This window comes from Eublepharis macularius, chromosome 9 (genome assembly GCF_028583425.1).
Source record: "Eublepharis macularius isolate TG4126 chromosome 9, MPM_Emac_v1.0, whole genome shotgun sequence".
Lineage (NCBI taxonomy): Eukaryota > Metazoa > Chordata > Lepidosauria > Squamata > Eublepharidae > Eublepharis > Eublepharis macularius.
This window is the reverse complement of record NC_072798.1, coordinates 105,934,225-105,953,633: the sequence shown is the minus strand read 5'-3', so window position 1 is coordinate 105,953,633 and position 19,409 is coordinate 105,934,225. Positions and strand designations below refer to the sequence as shown.

The 19,409-nt window shown below is 47.0% G+C and overlaps 1 protein-coding gene across 3 annotated transcripts in view; it reads left to right on the top strand.

Moving 5' to 3' along the window:
• CDC123 (cell division cycle 123) overlaps positions 1–8,907 on the top strand; it is a 29,279-nt gene extending 20,372 nt beyond the window's left edge. For all 3 annotated transcript variants that reach the window (XM_054988276.1, XM_054988277.1, XM_054988279.1), the window contains exons 10-14: positions 327–449; positions 2,203–2,231; positions 5,443–5,571; positions 6,600–6,737; positions 8,215–8,907. In XM_054988276.1, the coding sequence (XP_054844251.1) occupies positions 327–449; positions 2,203–2,231; positions 5,443–5,571; positions 6,600–6,737; positions 8,215–8,247 (452 nt within the window). In that variant the 3' untranslated portion in view covers positions 8,248–8,907. The remainder of the gene's footprint in view (positions 1–326; positions 450–2,202; positions 2,232–5,442; positions 5,572–6,599; positions 6,738–8,214) is intronic.
• The last annotated feature ends 10,502 nt before the right edge of the window (positions 8,908–19,409 follow it).

Sequence of the window (19,409 nt, the reverse complement as noted above, 5' to 3'; positions counted from 1 at the left end):
CTAAAATATTAAGTATGAATTTCAAGTTATGTCAGCGTTATACCTTCAGGCGCTGCGTCTCAGCCGAAACTGTTAGAAGCTTAGAAAAGAAAAGGAATCATTAACAAACAAATCGACTTGGGATAGCATCCCCCTGGAACTGTCTTTTTTTAAAAGAAATTATTTGTGGCCTTTGTGACGGTCAGTAAAGAAAATGAATGAACCATGAGCTCTCTGTCTGTCCAAGGAAGTACCACAGCCAGTATATTTTGGGTGTCTCATTGTAAACGCGGCTCCTGCTCCATCTCATGCCAGCCCTGTGTGGCTGCTATGATTTTTCCTGACAGGTATATCCCAGCGGGACTACACTCAGTACTACGAGCATATCTCCAAACAAAAAGAAGAGATCTGCAGATGCATACAGGAGTTTTTCAAGAAACACATACAGTATAAATTCTTTGATGAAGACTGTAAGTATCCTTTTAACTAACATTAGAAAATAATCAGTGCTTTTTAGAACGAAAAGATTGTCTTTAAATTAGATTCTGGGGATTGAAACGCCCTGTTCTTCCACCTACTGACTTTGGTGGGTGCTGCATGCTGAAAACAGCCAGGGTTGCACAGGTGCCAGAGGAAACCTCAAGGCAGAGAGTGCCAATGAAATCACCCAAGCAAATGAGAAGTTTCAGGATCTGTAAACTGCGTCGTTAGGGGCAGGTGGGGGATCCTGCGTGCAGTCAGAGTTCTCATTTGAGGTTTCTAACACGGCTGCTTTTTCTCTGTACAGGTAAGTGGTGGTTCACTTCAAAGTTGTTCTCTGTCATGTGATATTCAACTTGCAGGTGATTATGGGCCTTATGCTTATGAATGTATGATAGCACTTTTACTGACTTAAAAGTCATCCAGTTGTTTTTGGATAAACTACTGTTTGGTCCATAAAAATATGTTTTTTTAAAAAAAGCTGTAATTTCACAGGCTGTACTGGAGAACACCATTTGACCTTAGTTGGTTGGGACTGTTCTGATATCCAGAAAGTGAATAACATGACACTCTAAACTAACTAGCTTGGGAACAAAATTTCCTGGGAATGTTTCACAGGAAATGCCAAAGGGTCAAGGAAGGTCAGTGCTCCCAAGAATTTCCTGTGAGGGGCTGTCCTGCTTCTTCAAAGAATGAAAAGAAGCCATATAGCAAATGCCCTTAATATGTCAGTAATGACAAAATCATTCATCTATCACACAGGATATAATTTCAGTAAATTTCAATAAACTGACTTCTGATCACAGTTCATGGGATTCAAATGCTTGTGGCCCACTCCTCTGTCAGTTGCCGCCACGGATGAGGGGTGTCCCGCTGCAGTTTCTGTGGTCCCCAACATGGTGGAATGGGGAAGGCGACCCTTTTTCTTGAAAGATGACAAGAGTAAAATGAGAGCCAGCGCAGCGTAGCAGGCCCAAGTGCCCGACTGGGATCTGGGTTCAAAACCCCAGTTGTGGAAGCTCCCTGGGTGGCCCTGGTCAGTCACACACTCTCAACCCAGTCTGACTCGCAGAGTTGTTGTGAGGATAAAATGGAGGATGGAGAGGATGCTGTTATAAGCCTCTTTGGGAAAGGAAAGTGGGGTATATGTGTCTGAATAAATAAAGCCACCAATCTCACAATCCCAGTGCTATGGTATGCCTACAATAGAATCCATGTTGTGGCTTTGATAGTGGAATTCTTTATTTTCTACCTGTCCTCAAATTATTCACTAAAACTCATAGTAGCAAACCCAGATTTGTCACCAGGTATAGGCTAGCAAAGGAGCCATAGCCAAGCCTGAGTCCCTGTCAAGTGTACCTGCATTTATATATGTGTTTGCAAAATGCAAGCTTTCACACTTTACCTTTTCCGGTGCCCATTTAAAAATCTTCGTCTGCCTTCTTGCATTTTGCTGGTGCTGTGAGGGCTGCTGCCATGTCCCCTTTCCTCCCCTTTGCCAGGAAGAGTCTTTTTTCCCAAGAGGGTAATGCTGGCAGAGGGGGACGTTCCTCCCCTGTAGCTCAGAGCCTCTCACTTTCTTCTGGTGGTGCGGGACGGCGCTGTGCTGGTGCACCTCCCAGGCTACCTGTATAATGTAAAGAAGGAGACTTTGGCCAGCCGGCATGGGAATCAGCCCTGAGCTTTGGCTTTGCATTCTATAAGCACAGTAAAAACTTCTTGGTTTTCTTCCTTTTTTTCCAGTTGTGGTTGATGTCTACAGGGACAGCATGGTAAGTGAACAGAAGCCTGTTTGGTTTTCAATATTCTTTGGTTGTCTTCTGTTCTGCGCAAAAGGCGGCGGCCCCTGAGTACTGAGGAGAAATATATCTCAGCCCTGGGGTTTTTGCCTTGGAAGTCAAGATGAACCATTGTGGCTTGTAATCATAAAATAACTGACAGAAAAATGGTCTTTCCGGATTCTCAGCCAAAACTAATGTTGCATCTCTGTGATGGCAAGATAGTCTTAGCTTCTCTGATCGTCTTATTTTTGGAACAGGCGAATGCAAATGAGACTAATGAATGAATTAAAGAGAAGTATAGCTGTGGAAAAAAGCTGTTTTAAACTTCTAATCACACAAAGGCTTAAAATTGTAGCCTAAAACTGCCTCTCCAAATTTAGGACCAATTTATGCAGTCCATGGAAACGTGTAGCAAAGCTTTTTCTAAGATGTGAGACTTCAGGCCTTGGGTATGTACGTCCTCCTCCCATCAGCCTCCATAAATACAGTATAACAGGAAGAATGTTTAGCTAAGCCCTTCTCTGTGCCTTGTTTGTTTCCCCTGTTTGGGCAGGGAGAACATTCAGACATGCAGTACTACAGTTGACTTAATAAATCCAATGGTTGTGTAATTTGGCCCCAAGCCATACAGTCCACTGGCCCAGTGTTAAGATCAAGAAGAAAATACTGGAAGCAAATAGTTTGCTTCCTTCCACACCCAGACAAACAAACAGAATTTTGCTGCTCTGGTCACCTTTTGCTGGTAAAGTCATTGTCTCATGCTTGTATTGCTTGTTGTCACTCCCTGTTCATCATGAAAAGTTAAACAGCTTTTGTTTATAAACTGACGGGGCTGCATTCCTATAAATGCCAGATTGGCAGTTGGAACATGCCATGTCCTATCTTGCTTCTCATCTCTGCCCACGTGGTCCACGCACATCTTTTGCCTAAACAAATGAATTATTCAGGTGGCTTAATTTTTCTGGTGCTTAAGTAGCCAAGGGTTTCTGAAACTGATCTCCCAGTTGCATAGCAACATTAGCAGTTGAATCAGTGCAGGGCTTCTGCCTTCTTTAGAAGCAGCCGTTCACCAGTAACCATCTGGCATGGTTGGTTGGTTGCTTTCTCTCATAAAGGCTGCAAAGTTCTGAAAGAGTGAGTACCTGACAACTGCAATGATGCAATCACTAGATTTTATCTCAGGCAGAAAGCTGGTTGTGGTTGCCCGTTGCCACTGTATCAGAGTGTTTTGCTTTAAGACAATTTGCTTTAATACAATGAGACTTGATTGGTATCGTGAAGGAAAAAACAGTTAGAGCGGAAGACAGAAGTTGTAGATGACCCAGGAAGTCTGTGTTGAAATAGGGAAATGAACGAATATTCTTAATATCCAAAGCAAACTTCTTGGAAATTGTATGTCCGTGCAGTTTTCCTGCCTTATTTGGGGAAGAGGACAGTGAATGGGCTGTATAAAAATGCTCAGCTTCTCTGTAGCTCATTTCCAGTAGGAGAGCCAGTGCGGCATAGCGGTTAGAGTGCTAGGCTAGGATCTGGGCCGCCCAGGTTCGAATCACCGTTCTGGCACGGAAGGTTTCTGGGTGACCTTGGGCCGGTCAGCCATACTCAGCCTAACCGCCTCGCCGGATTGCTGTGAGGATGAAAAGGAGGGGAGGAGAAGTCTGCGAGCTACTGTGGGTTTCCATTGGGGAGAGAGGCAGGGTAGAAAGGAAGTGAATGAATGAAAGAAAGAAGGGCATCGTAAATAGTTCTGTCTCTTGCCTTTTGCTGAACACTCATGAAAGATTTGCATCTGGTGTTCTGGCTGTTCTCAGTGCTAAGCAAATTTACCTCTACGCGTTTTCCATTGAAACAGCTACAATTTACTTACAAGGAAATGTGTTTACAATTGGGATGTATGTGTGCGTAGTGTGGCTTGGCACCGCAAACATTTCTGAATGACAGGGCTTGGCAAATAAGGATCCCTGTGCATTTAGAGGACAATTTTACCATCTGCATGCTCTCTCTGGGTTGACGCAGGGAGTTTGAGCAGATTAATAAGAAGTCCCAACAATGGCTGTGTCAGTTAACGCCCATGAGATGGCTTTCCTAAAAGAAGGTTTCTGTGTACGTGCCCAGAAAAACTCTTTGCTATTAACAACGATGTGATCATAGAGGCGTAGACAGGAGAAATGTGCTCAACTGCCTAAATATATCAAAACCCTAATATTAGCTTGGACGTAGTTTTTCCACCCTTCTGTTACAGAGCAAAGATGTTTATGGCTCATGTTGCTAGGCCCTTTTGGAACCTTGATAAGCTGGTCTTTGTTTATATGAGCTGTTGGCAGTTGCTCAGAGTCATTGAACCTCTTCGTAGGAAGCAGGAAAACCTTGCTTTTGGAAGCACGGAATTTCCTCCTTCCTCGAGCAACTTCACCAGTGCTAGCAAAACTGCCAGCAGGGGCAGCAGCTGCAGCCCATGTGCAGTTTGGGAGGCTTTGCTAGAGGCTGCAAAAATCTGGGGGCCTCCCCGTTCTCATTTCAAAGAGGAACTTGTTGCCCTTAGAGCGGCAGAGAGGAGCTTGTATGATGCACAACAGCAAAAAAAAAAAAACCCACCCCAAATCAGTTGACTTGGGAGTAGATGACTAGGTGTTCATCCATCTTCGGCACAGTATAGCATCCCTCTGTCAAGGCTTCAGAAGCTTTCAAGAAATGGCATACATAAAAACTGAATAGCTTTGCCAAGGCAAAGAATCTGTTTTGAGCTTAAGAGAATCTCAAAACAGAACAAAGTTTACTGCCCGTGACTTCTTTTTGATGACCAAATCTGTCCATTATCTTTGTGCTGATGGTTGTTGCTCTTGTTAGAGTTGTAGAGTTCCCAAATACAAATATCTTTGGGTGTCATTGTTGCCCTAACAAGGTGCCTTATGCTAGCAAAGAGCATGCTTGGAAAAACTGAAAATAAAAGGCCTCCTACAGAAGATGAGAATGTTGTACCTGTGGCTGACCTATTAAAGTCCTCCTAACACCTGAGGCTGTCTGAGAATGGTTAAGTAGTGTGGAGGAGTATATTGAGAGATAAAGATCAATAAGTATGAGGGCTTCAGGCTATGAAGGACTTTAAAGGTAATGATCAGCGAAGGGGCTGCACCTTCCTTCTTTTACATTGTCCCATATGAATTATACATTTTTTTCTTTTGACATTCTTTTTTTTCTTCAGGGAAGGGTGTGGATAATTGATTTTAACCCCTTTGGTGAAGTAACAGATTCCCTGTTGTTTACATGGGAGGAGATGATCTCTGGGAATAACCTGAAAGATGAACAGAGTGAAGGAGCAGCCATGGAACAGGTAAGGGAAAAACACAAGAAGTGGCAAAAAAATCTGTCTTCCTAGCTTCTGTCAGCTTGAATAAATTGGTAACAGGTTTCATTTTGCTGTACAGAAATTTCCATGCGAGTGATTTTTATCTTTTGGGAAACAAATGTATGGAATGTTCATTGAAGTGGAATTATTAGTGATAATGAGTGGTACAGGGCTACGTCCGACATTCTCTCACTCACTCACTCTCACTCAACTATTGAAAATGTTCTATTCTTTTGCAGTGATGTTAATCACAATATTTGCGCCACCTTAATAAAAGTTTCACAAGGCCACTGCAGGCCAGATACACTGGGCCCCCGGTAGCTCCCCCTGAGAGTGTTGATTCCTTCTGCAGCAACTAGGCGCCAGTTCCAGTTCCCGGAGATGTGCTGCTCCCAACCCCCCAGTAGCCAGTTCAGTGCCATATTTGTGAAATAGTTGTCTGGCTTCTTTGAGAAACGGGAAAGAGGGCGCTGGTTCTTCACCCCGGACTTGGTTCTCAAAATGGCTTTCCAGGAAATCTAGTTGTTGTTCAGGAGCACACCCTCCCATGTCTGGAATGGCTTGGCAGCAGGTCCAGTTAGCACAAGTGCCACGTCGTCCCATCGTCTTTTAGAGAAGGGATTTCTGCCATTCTACTAAAACAATGGCTTGGATTCCCTTCCACATTTCTGCTCAGCAAATGCAACTTCCTTGCTTTCCCATCCCCTTTGCTGGAGCCCAAAATGCCCCTTGAAATGCTGCTCCTGTGAGAATAGAGACCCCCCCACCCCCCCACAAAGGTAGCATGGAGGGAATTGGAGGGGGCTTGGTGAAAATTGCCCTTCCGCTAGCAGAAATCCTTCACACGATCCAACATCAACATAAATGTACGAGAAAACAGCCTATGATCATAATCTAAAAGATGTCAGACTACATATAGCAGATTGCACAGAAATCCTATGATGGTTTTAACAGAAAAAATCTCTCATTCTAATCGCATGTGGCTATTTCTTCTCTTCCCCCCTCCCCGTTAGGACTGTCCCTCATTCCGTTGCACAAACAGCAGCCTCACAGTTCAGCCAAGTCCCTACCTCAGCTACAGACTCCCCAAAGATTTTGTCGATCTTTCCACTGGAGAAGATGTTCACAAATTAATTGACCTGCTCAAACTAGTAAGTAAATGTTGAGATTAGAGGGATTTGTCTTCAACTGCATATGGTAAAAAGCACCAAAGCCTTTTTCGACCAGGAGTGACTGTAAGACTAATGCAAACGGTGGGCGCCATGACCAGGGAAAGCACTTGAGATGAATACACGCCTCTGCCCTTGTTCAGCCGTAGGTCAGGCTTGCAGATCTTCCATCAGGGTAACTAGTTGCCAGTTTGTTCTTGGCTATAGGGGCATGGTTCTTGCACAGCACATCAGGGCTCTCAAAATCCATTGCGTGCTTACCCACACTTCTAATGAGGTTAATCGTGGGGCCATGCAGGCACAAGGAAAAGACTAAATAGGCCTGTGAAAGAACACAGATTGGAATCTCAACAGTAAAATTTCATGGAGTCTCTCATCGTTCTATTGATGTTGGCTGCAGAAACGGACATCAGCAGAATTATGCTGGAGTATTTGCACTCACAAGAGCCTGGCACGGTTCGCTGATGAGACGAGCCTTCGGGCTGGACAGAGGCTGGAGGGGCTTGGCACCCAGGGGCCTCCCACGGTTCAGCAGCTGCACGGATGTCTGATGATGCTAAAAGCAATAACCGTGTAACGCTCTTTCACACGTGCAAACGCACACTTCAGCTGTCTTTCTGAATGAAGAAGCCACCAAATGCTTTAGCTGCAGACCATAAAATCTCTGGCTCCCAAGCTTGCAGGCAGCGTCTTGGGGAGTTTTCCAAGGAGCTGTAAATTCCTCTGCAGAGCTTTTCCTGTGGCTTTCGCAAGCGTTAAAAGGAAGTGGATTATAAAATGAACCCAGTTGTGTTAATGGTGATGATCAGGAAGGGTCGTTATGCTCCACTCCTGGCATCGGCCAGCCAGCCCCCCCCCCCCCCCGGGAGGATCCGTTGGCAGGATGCCTTGCTCAGCCCCGTCGTTCTGTCCCGGCAGAAATTGCCAGGGCAAGCAGCATCAAGACAGCAAGTAGAAAATTGTGTGACATTTAAAGATCCATCCACCCGTGTGAACAGCAGTGTTTGAACAGGGAAATCTCTAGTACGGAGAGCCAGCCTTTGAACCAGCTTAGACAATAGTGATGTCAGCTTCAGTTACTCAACCAGAAACCATGAGGCTTCAATTTCCCTGCTTGAAAGGAGATTTTGTTGCACAATTCTTTACTGCAAAAGTAGCGTCAGTTCCCTCTGAGAGTTGCTTTCCTTCCTCAAATTCTGTGGCTTTCAGCTGTATATTCTGTGTATTGATGATGGTCAAAGAGCACCTGAATTGCTAATGTCAGATGATAGAAATCTCTCTCTTTTTTTAAATTCAATTTTAAAAACCAACAATGGTCAAATTCTACTTCTGTTACTTTAGAGAGTGCCCTAGAAATGTGTTTTGTTGTTTTGAGCACTGAGCTTCCCTAGTAAGTAGTTGTGATGCTAAACGCAATTATCTTTAAGGTATCGAATCAATTTCTTCCTTCTCTTTCCAGAAAAGAAATCAGCAAGATGATGAAGAATCGTGAAGTACAGGATAAAATAGAAACAAGATGGGCGGCTAGAGCTTCATGAGTGTGTGTGTGTGTGTGGGGGGGTAACAATGATGACAAGTTTTTAACAGCACCAGCTCCAGAAAAAAAGCTGTTTTTTATCTCGTGCTCATGGAATTGAGACAATGCCTGTCTTGTTGGGGCACTTAATTTAATACATGTATCTTCTGCTTGATTATTTAAAGTAGAGCCAGCCCTTAGCCACGCCGCTCTTCTCTCTCCTGCCAGCGGGCGGTGCTTGTGTCCTGTCCTCTGCAGTCCATACCGGTAGTGCTGCTGCTGCAGCAGTGTCTCTGGACCAGGACTGGCCCCTTTGAAACTAGGACTGGCCGCTGCCACAGCGCTAAGTTTGCCTTCAAGGTGGGGGCGGGGGGGATGTCTTCACTGCTTTGCCAGGAAGGAGCTGCCCCATTGGTGTGAGAGGCAGCCACTCCCACTCCCCACAGGCCTGCCTCTTTGGTATTCAGGGCATGGCCTGTGTGTTGTGCTGACAGACCCTTTCCCCCAGTTAGTACGGCCTTAACTGAAGCTCAGGGAGGAAGGCGTGGCGGCTGTGGGGGAGGGGGCTTCATTGCATTAAAGTCTCTTTGTTCCTTCCTGTGATGAGAAAAATAAAATAATTAAGAAGTGCACAAACGTTCAGAATTAATTATTTGTGATTTTTGAATATTTTGGTACAAGTACATAATGAGGTTTTTCTCATGCACATCCCAAATCAGTTCCCTTAGTGGTTAGTTGATTGGCGATGTGGGGATTGTATCAATATTATCTAATTCTCAAAAGTTGTTAATGCTGTGGATTCTTAAATCCGGAGACCGGAGCCATGATTTTCTAGAAACAGCACTTGCTGTCTCTTCCCATCTCCCCGCATGGGATCTACCTTCTGTTTCCCCATTAGAATGAATGGCGGCCATGAACATATGCAGGAGAAAGCAAAGGTTTCCGCAGCTCTCCGTGGGGCTGCCCTACCTGTTTATAAGCCGGCCTGATCTTGATCTCTGGGCCCCACCTGCGTCTTGTTTCTCAGCCACACTGGAGAGTGACAGAGTGTTGGGAGAATGGGGTGGAACGTTTAGACCTGCCTCTCGGACGAACTGAGTCTGAACCCACTGGAATGTGTTAAAGACTCATTATATTAATCTTTTGGCTCAACATACATAACTTAAACCAAAGATGGCCAGTCTTTTGGGCAATTCCCCCTGTAATGTTTTGCGTTTAAATAATTTAGATTTTATTTCTGCTTGCTAATACGGGTTTTTTTATGTTATTGCTGTTAGTTACTGTTAGTTAAAATGTTGTTAGTTAAAATGCAGGCCTCTGAAGAAAGGAGGAGGCTGGATGGGTGAGTGGAGCGGAGCCAGTTTGGTGTAGTGGTTAAGAGCAGCGGGACTCTAATCTGGAGAACTGGGTTTGATTCCCCGCTCTTCCACTTGAAGCCAGCTGGGTGACCTTGGTTCAGTCACAGTTCTCTCAGAGCTCTCTCAGCCCCACCCACCTCACCGGATAATTGTTGTGAGGATGATGATAACACCCTTTGTAAACCGCTCTGAGTGGGTGTTCAGTTGTCCTGAATGGCAGTACATAAATCAAATTTTGTCGTTGTTATCAATCAAGTTGGACAGAAGCTGTACCTGAGAGGGGGAGTGAACTGGAGTTTTGAGAGAGAGAGTGCTGAGGGGAAGGTCCTCATTCTGATCCAAACAGGCAGGATGTGTGCAGCCTGAGAGTGTGTGTGTGTGTCCGAGAGAGAAATTCTTCTGTCTAAGGCAGGCAAACTGTGTGTGTGCAGCTGGGCGTCTACGTGTATCTCAGTGAGAGATTGATCTGACCAGCTCAGGAAAGCCTGAGTGCATCTGTGTATGTGTAGAGTTCATTCTGTTAGTGAAGACCTGTATGGAAAGCTAGTCCGAGCGACTGGGCCCTGTTATGTTTGAAACCACCAAGCTTAACGACTATTCTGAAACCAATATGCTAATCAAAACTCTGCAACATCAAGCTTACGTACTTACAAATAAATTCAAATTTGTTTAAGAAAAAAGGATTCTTTTTTACGTCAGCCACCCTCACGTGCTGATCGTTCTATCAAACTACCATCTACAACAAAGCCTGCCTATATTACCGGTTACAACAACGAAGTCTCAGGCGACAGCACTGGTGGCCGCGAAAACCGTTTGAGGGAGTCAGGGAGGCAGCAATGTAAAGGTCACAAAAACACGAAAGGAAAGGTGTTCTCGAGGTATAAGCCTAGGTAAAGTAGAGAACCTTGGTGTGAGTGGGATTAAAATGTGACCAGAGCCCTCCTGAGGATTAAGCTTAAGGTAATGTAATGAGGAGCTGGGTTAAAGGTCTAAAAGCAACGGTTAAAGGGTTTTAATGATTTAAAAACAGGACAAAGCATTACAAGGTGGCATCAAAAATATAAACAAAACATTACTCTGGTTGTTGTGGGTTTTCCGGGCTGTATTGCCGTGGTCTTGGCATTGTAGTTCCTGACGTTTTGCCAGCAGCTGCTGGCGAAGCGTCAGGAACTACAATGCCAAGACCACGGCAATACAGCCCGGAAAACCCACAACAACCATCGTTCTCCGGCCGTGAAAGCCTTCGACAATACATAAAACATTACTCTCCCCCTTCCTCACCCACCCCAGCACAGCTTGGGACAGCCGTGCACCCCTTATGCCCGTTCAGTGACCAGGCCACACCAAAAGCTAATGGGTTATACTGTGTGCAAAAGGCCACAATACTTTTTAAAGCAGGACTTTTCCAGGCTGTAGCAAACAGACCATCCTGAGGGGTGGCTCGCTTCCCTGAACTTTTTTCCCATGCTGAACTGCAGGATACAAAATGTTTTGGTATGATAAACTTTTTTTCTAGTACTTGGGGCATTAGAAATGTTCCAGCCACACTGCCAAGCATTAATTTACCCTGTGGCGATTCTAGGCGGGCGAGTGCTTGTTTTCTTTGAAGTATGTTTTCCAATGATTGGGATCAACTAACTCTGAGCTCTGCATTTAATTTTTGCAAAATCAATTACATTACTAGGAAGCTTAAATCAAGATTATTCTTAATCATTACCTTAGGCAAATGGCTGCAGAGTTTATAAATCATGCTCCTTTGCTATGGAAATCTACTTTATTATTACACTTTGAAGTACTTTTTCATTATTTTGTGCATGGCTTGAAGATTTGGAATGAGGTAGGCAGCCTAAGGCATCTGCAGCCAGGGATGAGATGTAATGACTTCATGCTTATGCAAAGTTTTAAAAAAAAACAGCGAAGTACACCCTGGGAATAAATTAACTAGAGCTGTGCCGCACATCTGCTTCTGTTGGCATTTTATGTCAAAAGCACAGGAATGTGGTTGCGTGCCTCTTTTCCCAATTTTCTTGAGATAATTTGAAATGCAAAGCTTCTGGGGTGGGGGGTGCTAGTTGAAGAAGCACTGGGGCCAATTTGGCCGTGCAAACCAACTGAGTATCCTGTAGGACAGCTGACTTTCTGCCTAGCCTTAAACATTTCTGGACCACTGGTTGATTAGGGTTATGTCTTGACCGCTTGGACTGGCAGTGGTTCTCCAGGATCTCAGGCCCAGGCAGAAGTTCTTTTAACTCGACGATCCTGGGGCATGAACTTGGGAACGTCTGTATGCCAGCCAGATTCTCTGCTACTGAACCGCGCCCTTCCCCTTGTCTACCAATGGCTTTGTAAATTTACAAGAATAAACATCAGGATCTCTGAATTGTTAAAGAGATTACTTGTGCTTAATAGTTAAAAGATAATCTTGAGCATGGGAGGGAAGGTGGCATCTCAGGAGCTAAATGGGATCACCAAGGAACACTTGGATGGGTGGACGGTAAGGAAGACTGCAGAGGAGGGCAATGCAAACCATTTCTGCTTCTCACTTGCCTTGAAAACCCTTTGCTGGAGTTCCCATGTCATTTGCAATTCGATGGAACTTAACACCAGGACACACCAACTTATAACAAGATTTATTTAGCTCTCGCCTGCATGGCCTCCCTCCAGCCAGCCTCAGTCGCTCCCCTCAGCAGCAGGAGCCGGTTGCCTACCGGAGCCCCACAAGGCTGAAGGACATGCAAAGCAGAAAGCTGCCCCTTCGAGGCCGCTTGTATATGTTAAAACACTTTCCCTCATACGTTTTTATGGTACTCCCAAACCAGAATACCCACACGACAAATAGTAAGAAGAACATGAAGAACTTTATACTGCATAATCCTTCAAATAAGTATGAGCAGGGCTTTTTTTCAGGGGGAACGCAGGGGAACAGAGTTCCGGAACCTCTTGAAAATGGTCACATGGGTGGTGGCCCCGCCCCCTGATCTCCAGACAGAGAGGAGTTTAGATGGCCCTCCGTGCCGCCGAGCAGCGCAGAGAGCAATTTAAACTCCCCTCTGGAGATCAGGGGGTGGGGCCACCAGCCATGTGACCATTTTCTCCGAGGGCAACCCACTGAGTTCCACCACCTCTTTTCCCAGAAAAAAAGCCCTGAGTGTGAGTAACTCTCTGATGGGTAGAATGTCACATTGGCCTCTGAACAGCACAATTTTCATCCACTGGCACCTTAGAGACCAAAGAGATTTTCAGATGGGGTTCCCAGGGGCCCGCTGGTGGTGGGCAAATTCCCGGGGATTTGCCCCCTTGTCCATCGATCGCCCAGTGATTGGTGGGGAGGGGGCAAGCACCCAGAGGTTGACCGCCACCGTCTGGCACCTCAGAAATGTGTGGCTGGTGTGATGATGTTACTACCGGAAGTGATGTCATTGCATCAGCCCCTTGAGCATGAGCATGCGAAGAGGATCCTTGTGAGTGGCACAAGGTAAGTGCCAGCTCCCCCTCCCTCCCAGTGGGAGGTGAGAGGGACCTGGCAACCCTATTTTCAGAGTGTAAGCTTTGGAGAGTCAGAACCTTCTTCAGACATGAGTGGTTTCTGTTTGAAGAAGGGAGCTCTGACTCAAAAAGCGTCCACTGAAAATCTTGTTGGTTCCTAAGGTGCCACTGGATGAATATCTTGCTGTTCTATTGCAGACCCACATGGCTGCCTCCCTAACTAGCCTCTGAACAGGTGGTGGTGGTGGTGGTGTCCCCAGTGGGTCTGCAACAGTGGGAGGCAGAAGGATCAGAGTCCTCCTCACTCTGCATGGCAGGAGAGACAGTTCTGTCCAGATCCTCAGCGCTGGTGACTGCGCTCCCGGAGAGACGTAGCATTGCAGTTCCTAAGTCAGACTCGGGATAGCTTGGGCCCTTGGCTTGCTGCTTGGATGCCACGTTAGGGACAGTTGAGGGCAAGATGACTCGCCTCCTCAGCTGATCCGTATCTTCGCATGATTCTGTAAGGTGACTGTAGCAGGTGTCCACGATGGATCCGAGCCAAAGTTTTTAACAGCAATTGCATCTCTGATCAGAAAAAACGTCCCTTTGCTCTCCTGTCAGGTTGTCGTTTCTGTTGTTGTTTGTGATCCATTATGGGTGTAATCAGGGCTTTTTTCTGGGAAAAGAGGTGGTGGAACTCAGTGGGTTACCAGCACAGGGGGCAACTCTTGGCGGGAGGTGGTGCCCCTGGTACCAGATGTGCGCGCACAAAGTGCACGCATGCTCCCAGGAACAATGACGTCACTTTGGGTCAGCTGGAACAATGGGGGAGTTTTTAAAAGTTTAAATCACCCTCGGTGAAAATAGTCACGTGGCTGGTGGCCCCGCCCCCTGATCTACAGACAGAGGGGAGTTTAGATTGCCCTCTGCGCCACTCCAGCGGCGTGGAGGGCAATCTCAACTCCCCTCTGTCTGGAGATCAGGGGGTGGGGCCACCAGCCATGTGACCATTTTCAAGAGGTTCTGGAACTCCGTCCCACCATGTTCCAGCTGAAAAAAAGCCCTGGGTATAGTAGGTATGTTGTTTGTGATGCATGTGAGGTATGAGTATAACCAGTCAAACCTAGTCTTAAATTTCTGTCCTACCATCATTTCAGCTGGAGATAGTCATGGTAGGATGTGGCATAATTCTACAATTGAACAAATAACAAGCAAGCTTCATACTGAGACATCCACCGGGTATGCCTTCCTTCAAGGACTGCGCTGCACGTTCCGCTCGTCCAGTTGAGGCTGGGTGATATGGTACAGACGTGACATGCTGAATGCCATTCTGTTCCATAAAACTTTTGAATTGTTAGCTAGTAAAGGAACTTGTATTATCCATCACAAGCATCTCAGACAGTCCATATATACCGAAACACATTCTTAACTGTTCAGTGGTACCTTCACTCGTTGATGTAGAGGTAGGATAAATCTCCACCCATTTAGAATGCACATCCACCGACATAAGGAACATCTAACCTTGAATGGGACCAGCATAGTTTATATGTAATTGCCTCCAAGGCTGATGGGGCCACTCCCAAGGATGGAGGGGAGCCACAGCGGGCATTTTACGGCTTTCTTGGCACAATTTAAATGCCTATACCGTACCCTCCATTTTTTGGTCCATTCCCAGCCACCACAGGTAACTTATAGCTAAACCCAGGGCTTTTTTTTCAGCGGGAATATGGTGGGATGGAGTTCCGGAACCTCATGGAAATGGTCACATGGCTGGTGGCCCTGCCCCCTGATCTCCAGACAGAGGGGAGTTGAGATGGCCCTCCACGCTGCTGGAGCGGTGCGGAGGGCCATCTAAACTCCCCTCTGTCTGGAGATCAGGGGGCGGGGCCACCAGCCATGTGACCATTTTCTCCAAGGGTAACCCACTGAGTTCCACCACCTCTTTTCCCAGAAAAAAAGCCCTGGCTAAACCCTTTGACCTTGTGATTCCAAGGTGGGCCTGGTGCAGGTCTTGTAATATGATCTCCCTTCCTTGTTTGCTTAATGTAATGTGAATAGGCTCCTCCTGAGGAATTTTTGTTCCAGTCAGATTGTAAATGGTATCGGCTACATCCTCAGCCACAGAGGACTTTCATCTTCTACTGCTTGCATCCTATGAGTTGAGGACTGTTGTTTCACGTGACTTCGTATCTTAGCTCTACTGGCTCTTCTAATGTGACCAATGAGACCTCAGTTGCAACGTTTTGCATTTTTAAATCTACAGGCTGTGGAGGCATGGAATCCAGTACAATGGTAACAGCTGTCCTGAACTCTTTTCCTTTTCTGGTTGTTTGCCAACTTTCAAAACACATTCAGGCATCCCCTGCCCGGGATCCTTCTCCTGCTGGCGTAGGGGTGGTGCCTGCAAATCCTGTACATTTTTAGTCACAGATTCCATATCCAGGGCCACTGTCAATGCTGAATCAAAGGTCAAGGTGGATTCAGACAATAGTCGCCTCTGGATTTTCTCCTCTTTTACTCCACAGACCAACCAATCCCTTAACATCTGTCTCAATGCGGTCCCGTAACTGCAGTTCTGAGAGAGCTTCCTCAGTTCAGCCACAAACTCCACTAGGGACTCCCCAGACTTTCTGGGTTGTGAATTAAATTTAAAATGCTCCACTGTCTCACTAGAAGGGTTCTTCAACAGATTTATTAACTCTCTAAAAGTTTTACCACTGGATTTTTCAGGTAGTAACAGATTTCTCATTAAACTACACTTGCAAGGCCCCACACTGCTGCGCAGAATTGCTTTCTTTTTGTCGTCATCTGTTATATCATTTGCAGCGAAAAAATGTATTACAATTTCACAGTATTCCTCCCTTGTTGCCACAGATAAAATTTTGAAACCGTCCCCACAGCGGCAGCCATTTTCCTCCTAGCTTGAGGAATTGCTTACGATGTCAACCAAAGAAAAAGAATAAAGAGAAACACAGCCTTTCGAGGTCGGTTGTTTGCCAAGATAGGGGTGACTCATTAGAAAGTCCAATTTGTCCATGAAGTTCATATTCTGCAGGACAAGGTATTATTCTATTGACAATGCCAAAGAAAGAACCCGCATGGGGTGTCAGTGAACAATTGGTGATCAAGACCGCTGAAAGAAGAGGAACTAATTAACACTTCATGGGTTCTAAGTAACCATAGTGAAATTCACCTGTACAAGACCCATAGAAAACGAGTGTCATGGACCAACCTGGCCCAGTGGAGCAGAGAGACTCAGAGGACTCCTCTGAGGAAGAGGCAGCTGGTGAACCTGACCCAGATCCACAGCCAGTGGCAGAGGCACTGCAGGAGGAGGCAGGCTCTGAAGGCTCAGATACTGATCCACAGCCAGGTCCCAGCACATCGGTTCCTCAGCTTCCCAGCCCTGGGCTGGCAACAGAAAGCCAGGTGCAGGCCAGCTCTCCCCCTTCATCACCAGAGCCTCGGGAGCGCTGCCAGAGGAGGGCTAGAAGAGCCCTCCAAGCCAGAAGGCGCAGTGCCAGGCTAGCAGCACAGCACCGGCCCAGCATCATTAGTGATGATGAGTGCTCGCAGGAGCAGGACTGAGATAGCTGGCAGGTGCTGAGCACTGTGAGGCTTAAAAGCAGCCGAAGAGGGAGTGGCTGCGTGGAAGCAACGAGTCCGCTCACTACTGACCTTGCTGCCGTGTTTGGAATTGATTCTCTTGTCCCTGACCTTGGCCTGTTCCTGTGGATGTGTTTTTGGAATCCCCCTTTGGACTTGAAGCCGTGAGTGTGCCCAGTTGGTGCCTGAACCTTGGAACTGGGTGCTGCCCTGCTCGGACAACTTGGGAGTTTTCCCTCGCATGCTGCCAGTGTGAGTCTGTATCGGGACAACGAGTAGGAATTCCACCAGGGCACTACTGATCTCTTTGATTTTAGAGGGAGTCGTGCAAGAGAATTTCCCAGTGTGTTGTGATCACAACTAATTAGGACAGGTCTTCTTGACCTGTGACTCACCAGATCCAAAGCAGCTTGTCGACCATGTATGGAGAGCCACCAGGAAGTTGATAGACTTTTCCTTCCTGCCTGGGCCTGTCTCACGCAGGGGTGTCGTCGAAGCCATGGCAGGCCCCCGTCCAAGACTAATGGATTGGGTGTGCCCCGGCCATTCACAAGTATATACAGCCCTGGATTAATAACAAGGTAATGACACCGCCTTTCTTCAATTACTTTCCATTTAAGCAATTGTTGCCTTCAAATTAAGTCGTGCAAATTTAAATTTTAAGTTTGCCTGCATTGGTTGGGTTCTTCAATCAAAAGGCCACCACAGGCATTTCTGGAGAGATATGATTGATTTTGGAGATCCTTTAAGGCAACTCTGACTTCATCTCCCTCCTGAAACATTCCTGTAATGGAATAGTATTCTGTCATCCCAAGCAAGGTTTCTCGTGCCCTCTTCCTAGGGATACCACCAGGCTTGGTCTGGCAACCAATAGGAGACTGAGCGGAAGGGTGGAGTAATGTGAGCCAGAAGCCATCAGCAATGGCATGACAACACATCTCTCTAGGGGAATAGCTGGAAACTCTATGATAAAACCATAGAGTTTTCTGTGACTATTAGAGAGGACTGACACCATTGATAAAGAAACTTTTTTTTGTCTATCTTCCACTGTCCATTAGATCGCCAGCAGGCAAGGCCCACTGGAGATGGGAATTTCCCACCCCCATTGGGCACATGGCACCCCTACCTCTTCCGATCTTGCTCTGGCCAGGTTGGGCTCAGACACCCAGCTGTGAGGGTGCAGGAGGAGATGTTTGTTGCCTCCCAGACCGCCAATGGTTTGCCAACTCAGGCGAGGGACATTCCTGGAAATTTGGGGGTGGAGCTTGGATAGGGCACTCAGCAGGGTTGCCACAGCATCCACCCCCAAAGCTGCCAGTTTCCCCAGGGGAACTGATTTCTGTAGCCTAGCGATGAGTTGTTGTTCTGTGAGGGCCCTCCTGAAGCCAACCCTAGGAGTGGGCAAAGCCCATGAACTCTACTGATGTCCTACTTATTGTGCCACCCCAACCAGTTGCTCAGGCAGCTTGGTTGGAAATCTAGCCCTCCTTTTTTGCCCAAAACTCATTTTACTTGAGCCATCAGTTGCTCCCATACCCCAAAATAGGCACTTCGTGAGGTAGAAGTGGCTGTTGAAAAGAGGAATACATAACTTTCCCCACTTACTCACACCTAGAGCCCTTTCCCTCGAGTTTGAATAAAATGGTCCTGGTACCCTGGGTGAGTGGAGGAGGAAAAGGAAAGAGAAGGCCGGGGGCGGGGGAGGGGGAGATTAAGCTGCTTTTCCTGAAAACTCCCCACTCCTGACGTAGCGCAGAAGCAGGTGCCGTGGCTTAGCTGCATGTGTTGCAGGGAGGCCATAATGTTTTGCCATCAGAAAATAGACCTTAGGCGAGCAGGAAAGCTGCTCCTGTGAGGTTCAGTTTCTACCTAGCCATGGCCGGTGCCAGTTTCTGGCGCCTGAGGCCAGGGGCAGCTTCAGGGCTGTTGCTGCCCCCACGCGCATGCTTTGTGCATGCGCGCACCTGGACTGCGTGATGACATCACTGTGTGTGACGTCGTCACGCAGCATGCCACTGCGAGCCGGCCCCATTGGCGCGGTAGGCACTGAGATCAGAAAGAGGGCTCTTCAGTAGTTGGAGAGAGGCGCCTGGCGCGCTTTCTTTCGTTTGCACGTGCACAGATTTTAAAATGGAAGGATGAGACTGGAAGGGAAGAAAGGAAACGGAGCTGGCCAATGAGCTCCGGCAGAAAAGTGGGAGGGGGTGGGAGGAAACACCATTCTCGCACAAAACCACTTTGGATTTATTTGGGAGACTGGAGGTGGCACGTGCCGGGTGCGCACGCTTAGCCGAGCCCGCCAGCCAATCTGCACTGCTACACTTTCTGTTGCCAACTCTCATGTGGCCCCACCCCATTTGCTGCCACACTGTGACCAACAGCAAAGTGCCCCCCCATCCACATTTGCCTGGATGAAAAGCTTGCAGGCATTTGCTAAGCGAATACGGCTGCAGTACGCTCCAATGCAGCGTGTTTACTTGGAAGTAAGCCCCTCTTGTTCCTAAAGGTGCTTACTTCGAGGTAAGCATACATCTAGACTTGCCACCATAGGGACGGGGGGGGGGCGGTGCTGAAACAAGAAGCAGAAGCACCCCCCGCCCAGCGCACGCTTTCTGTTGCATTGATTGCTGTTACAAGTGGGAATTGGCTGCTGCCCGCTGGGACGGTGTGCGGGCAGCCTCCTAGCGCCCCCTCTGGCACCTCAGC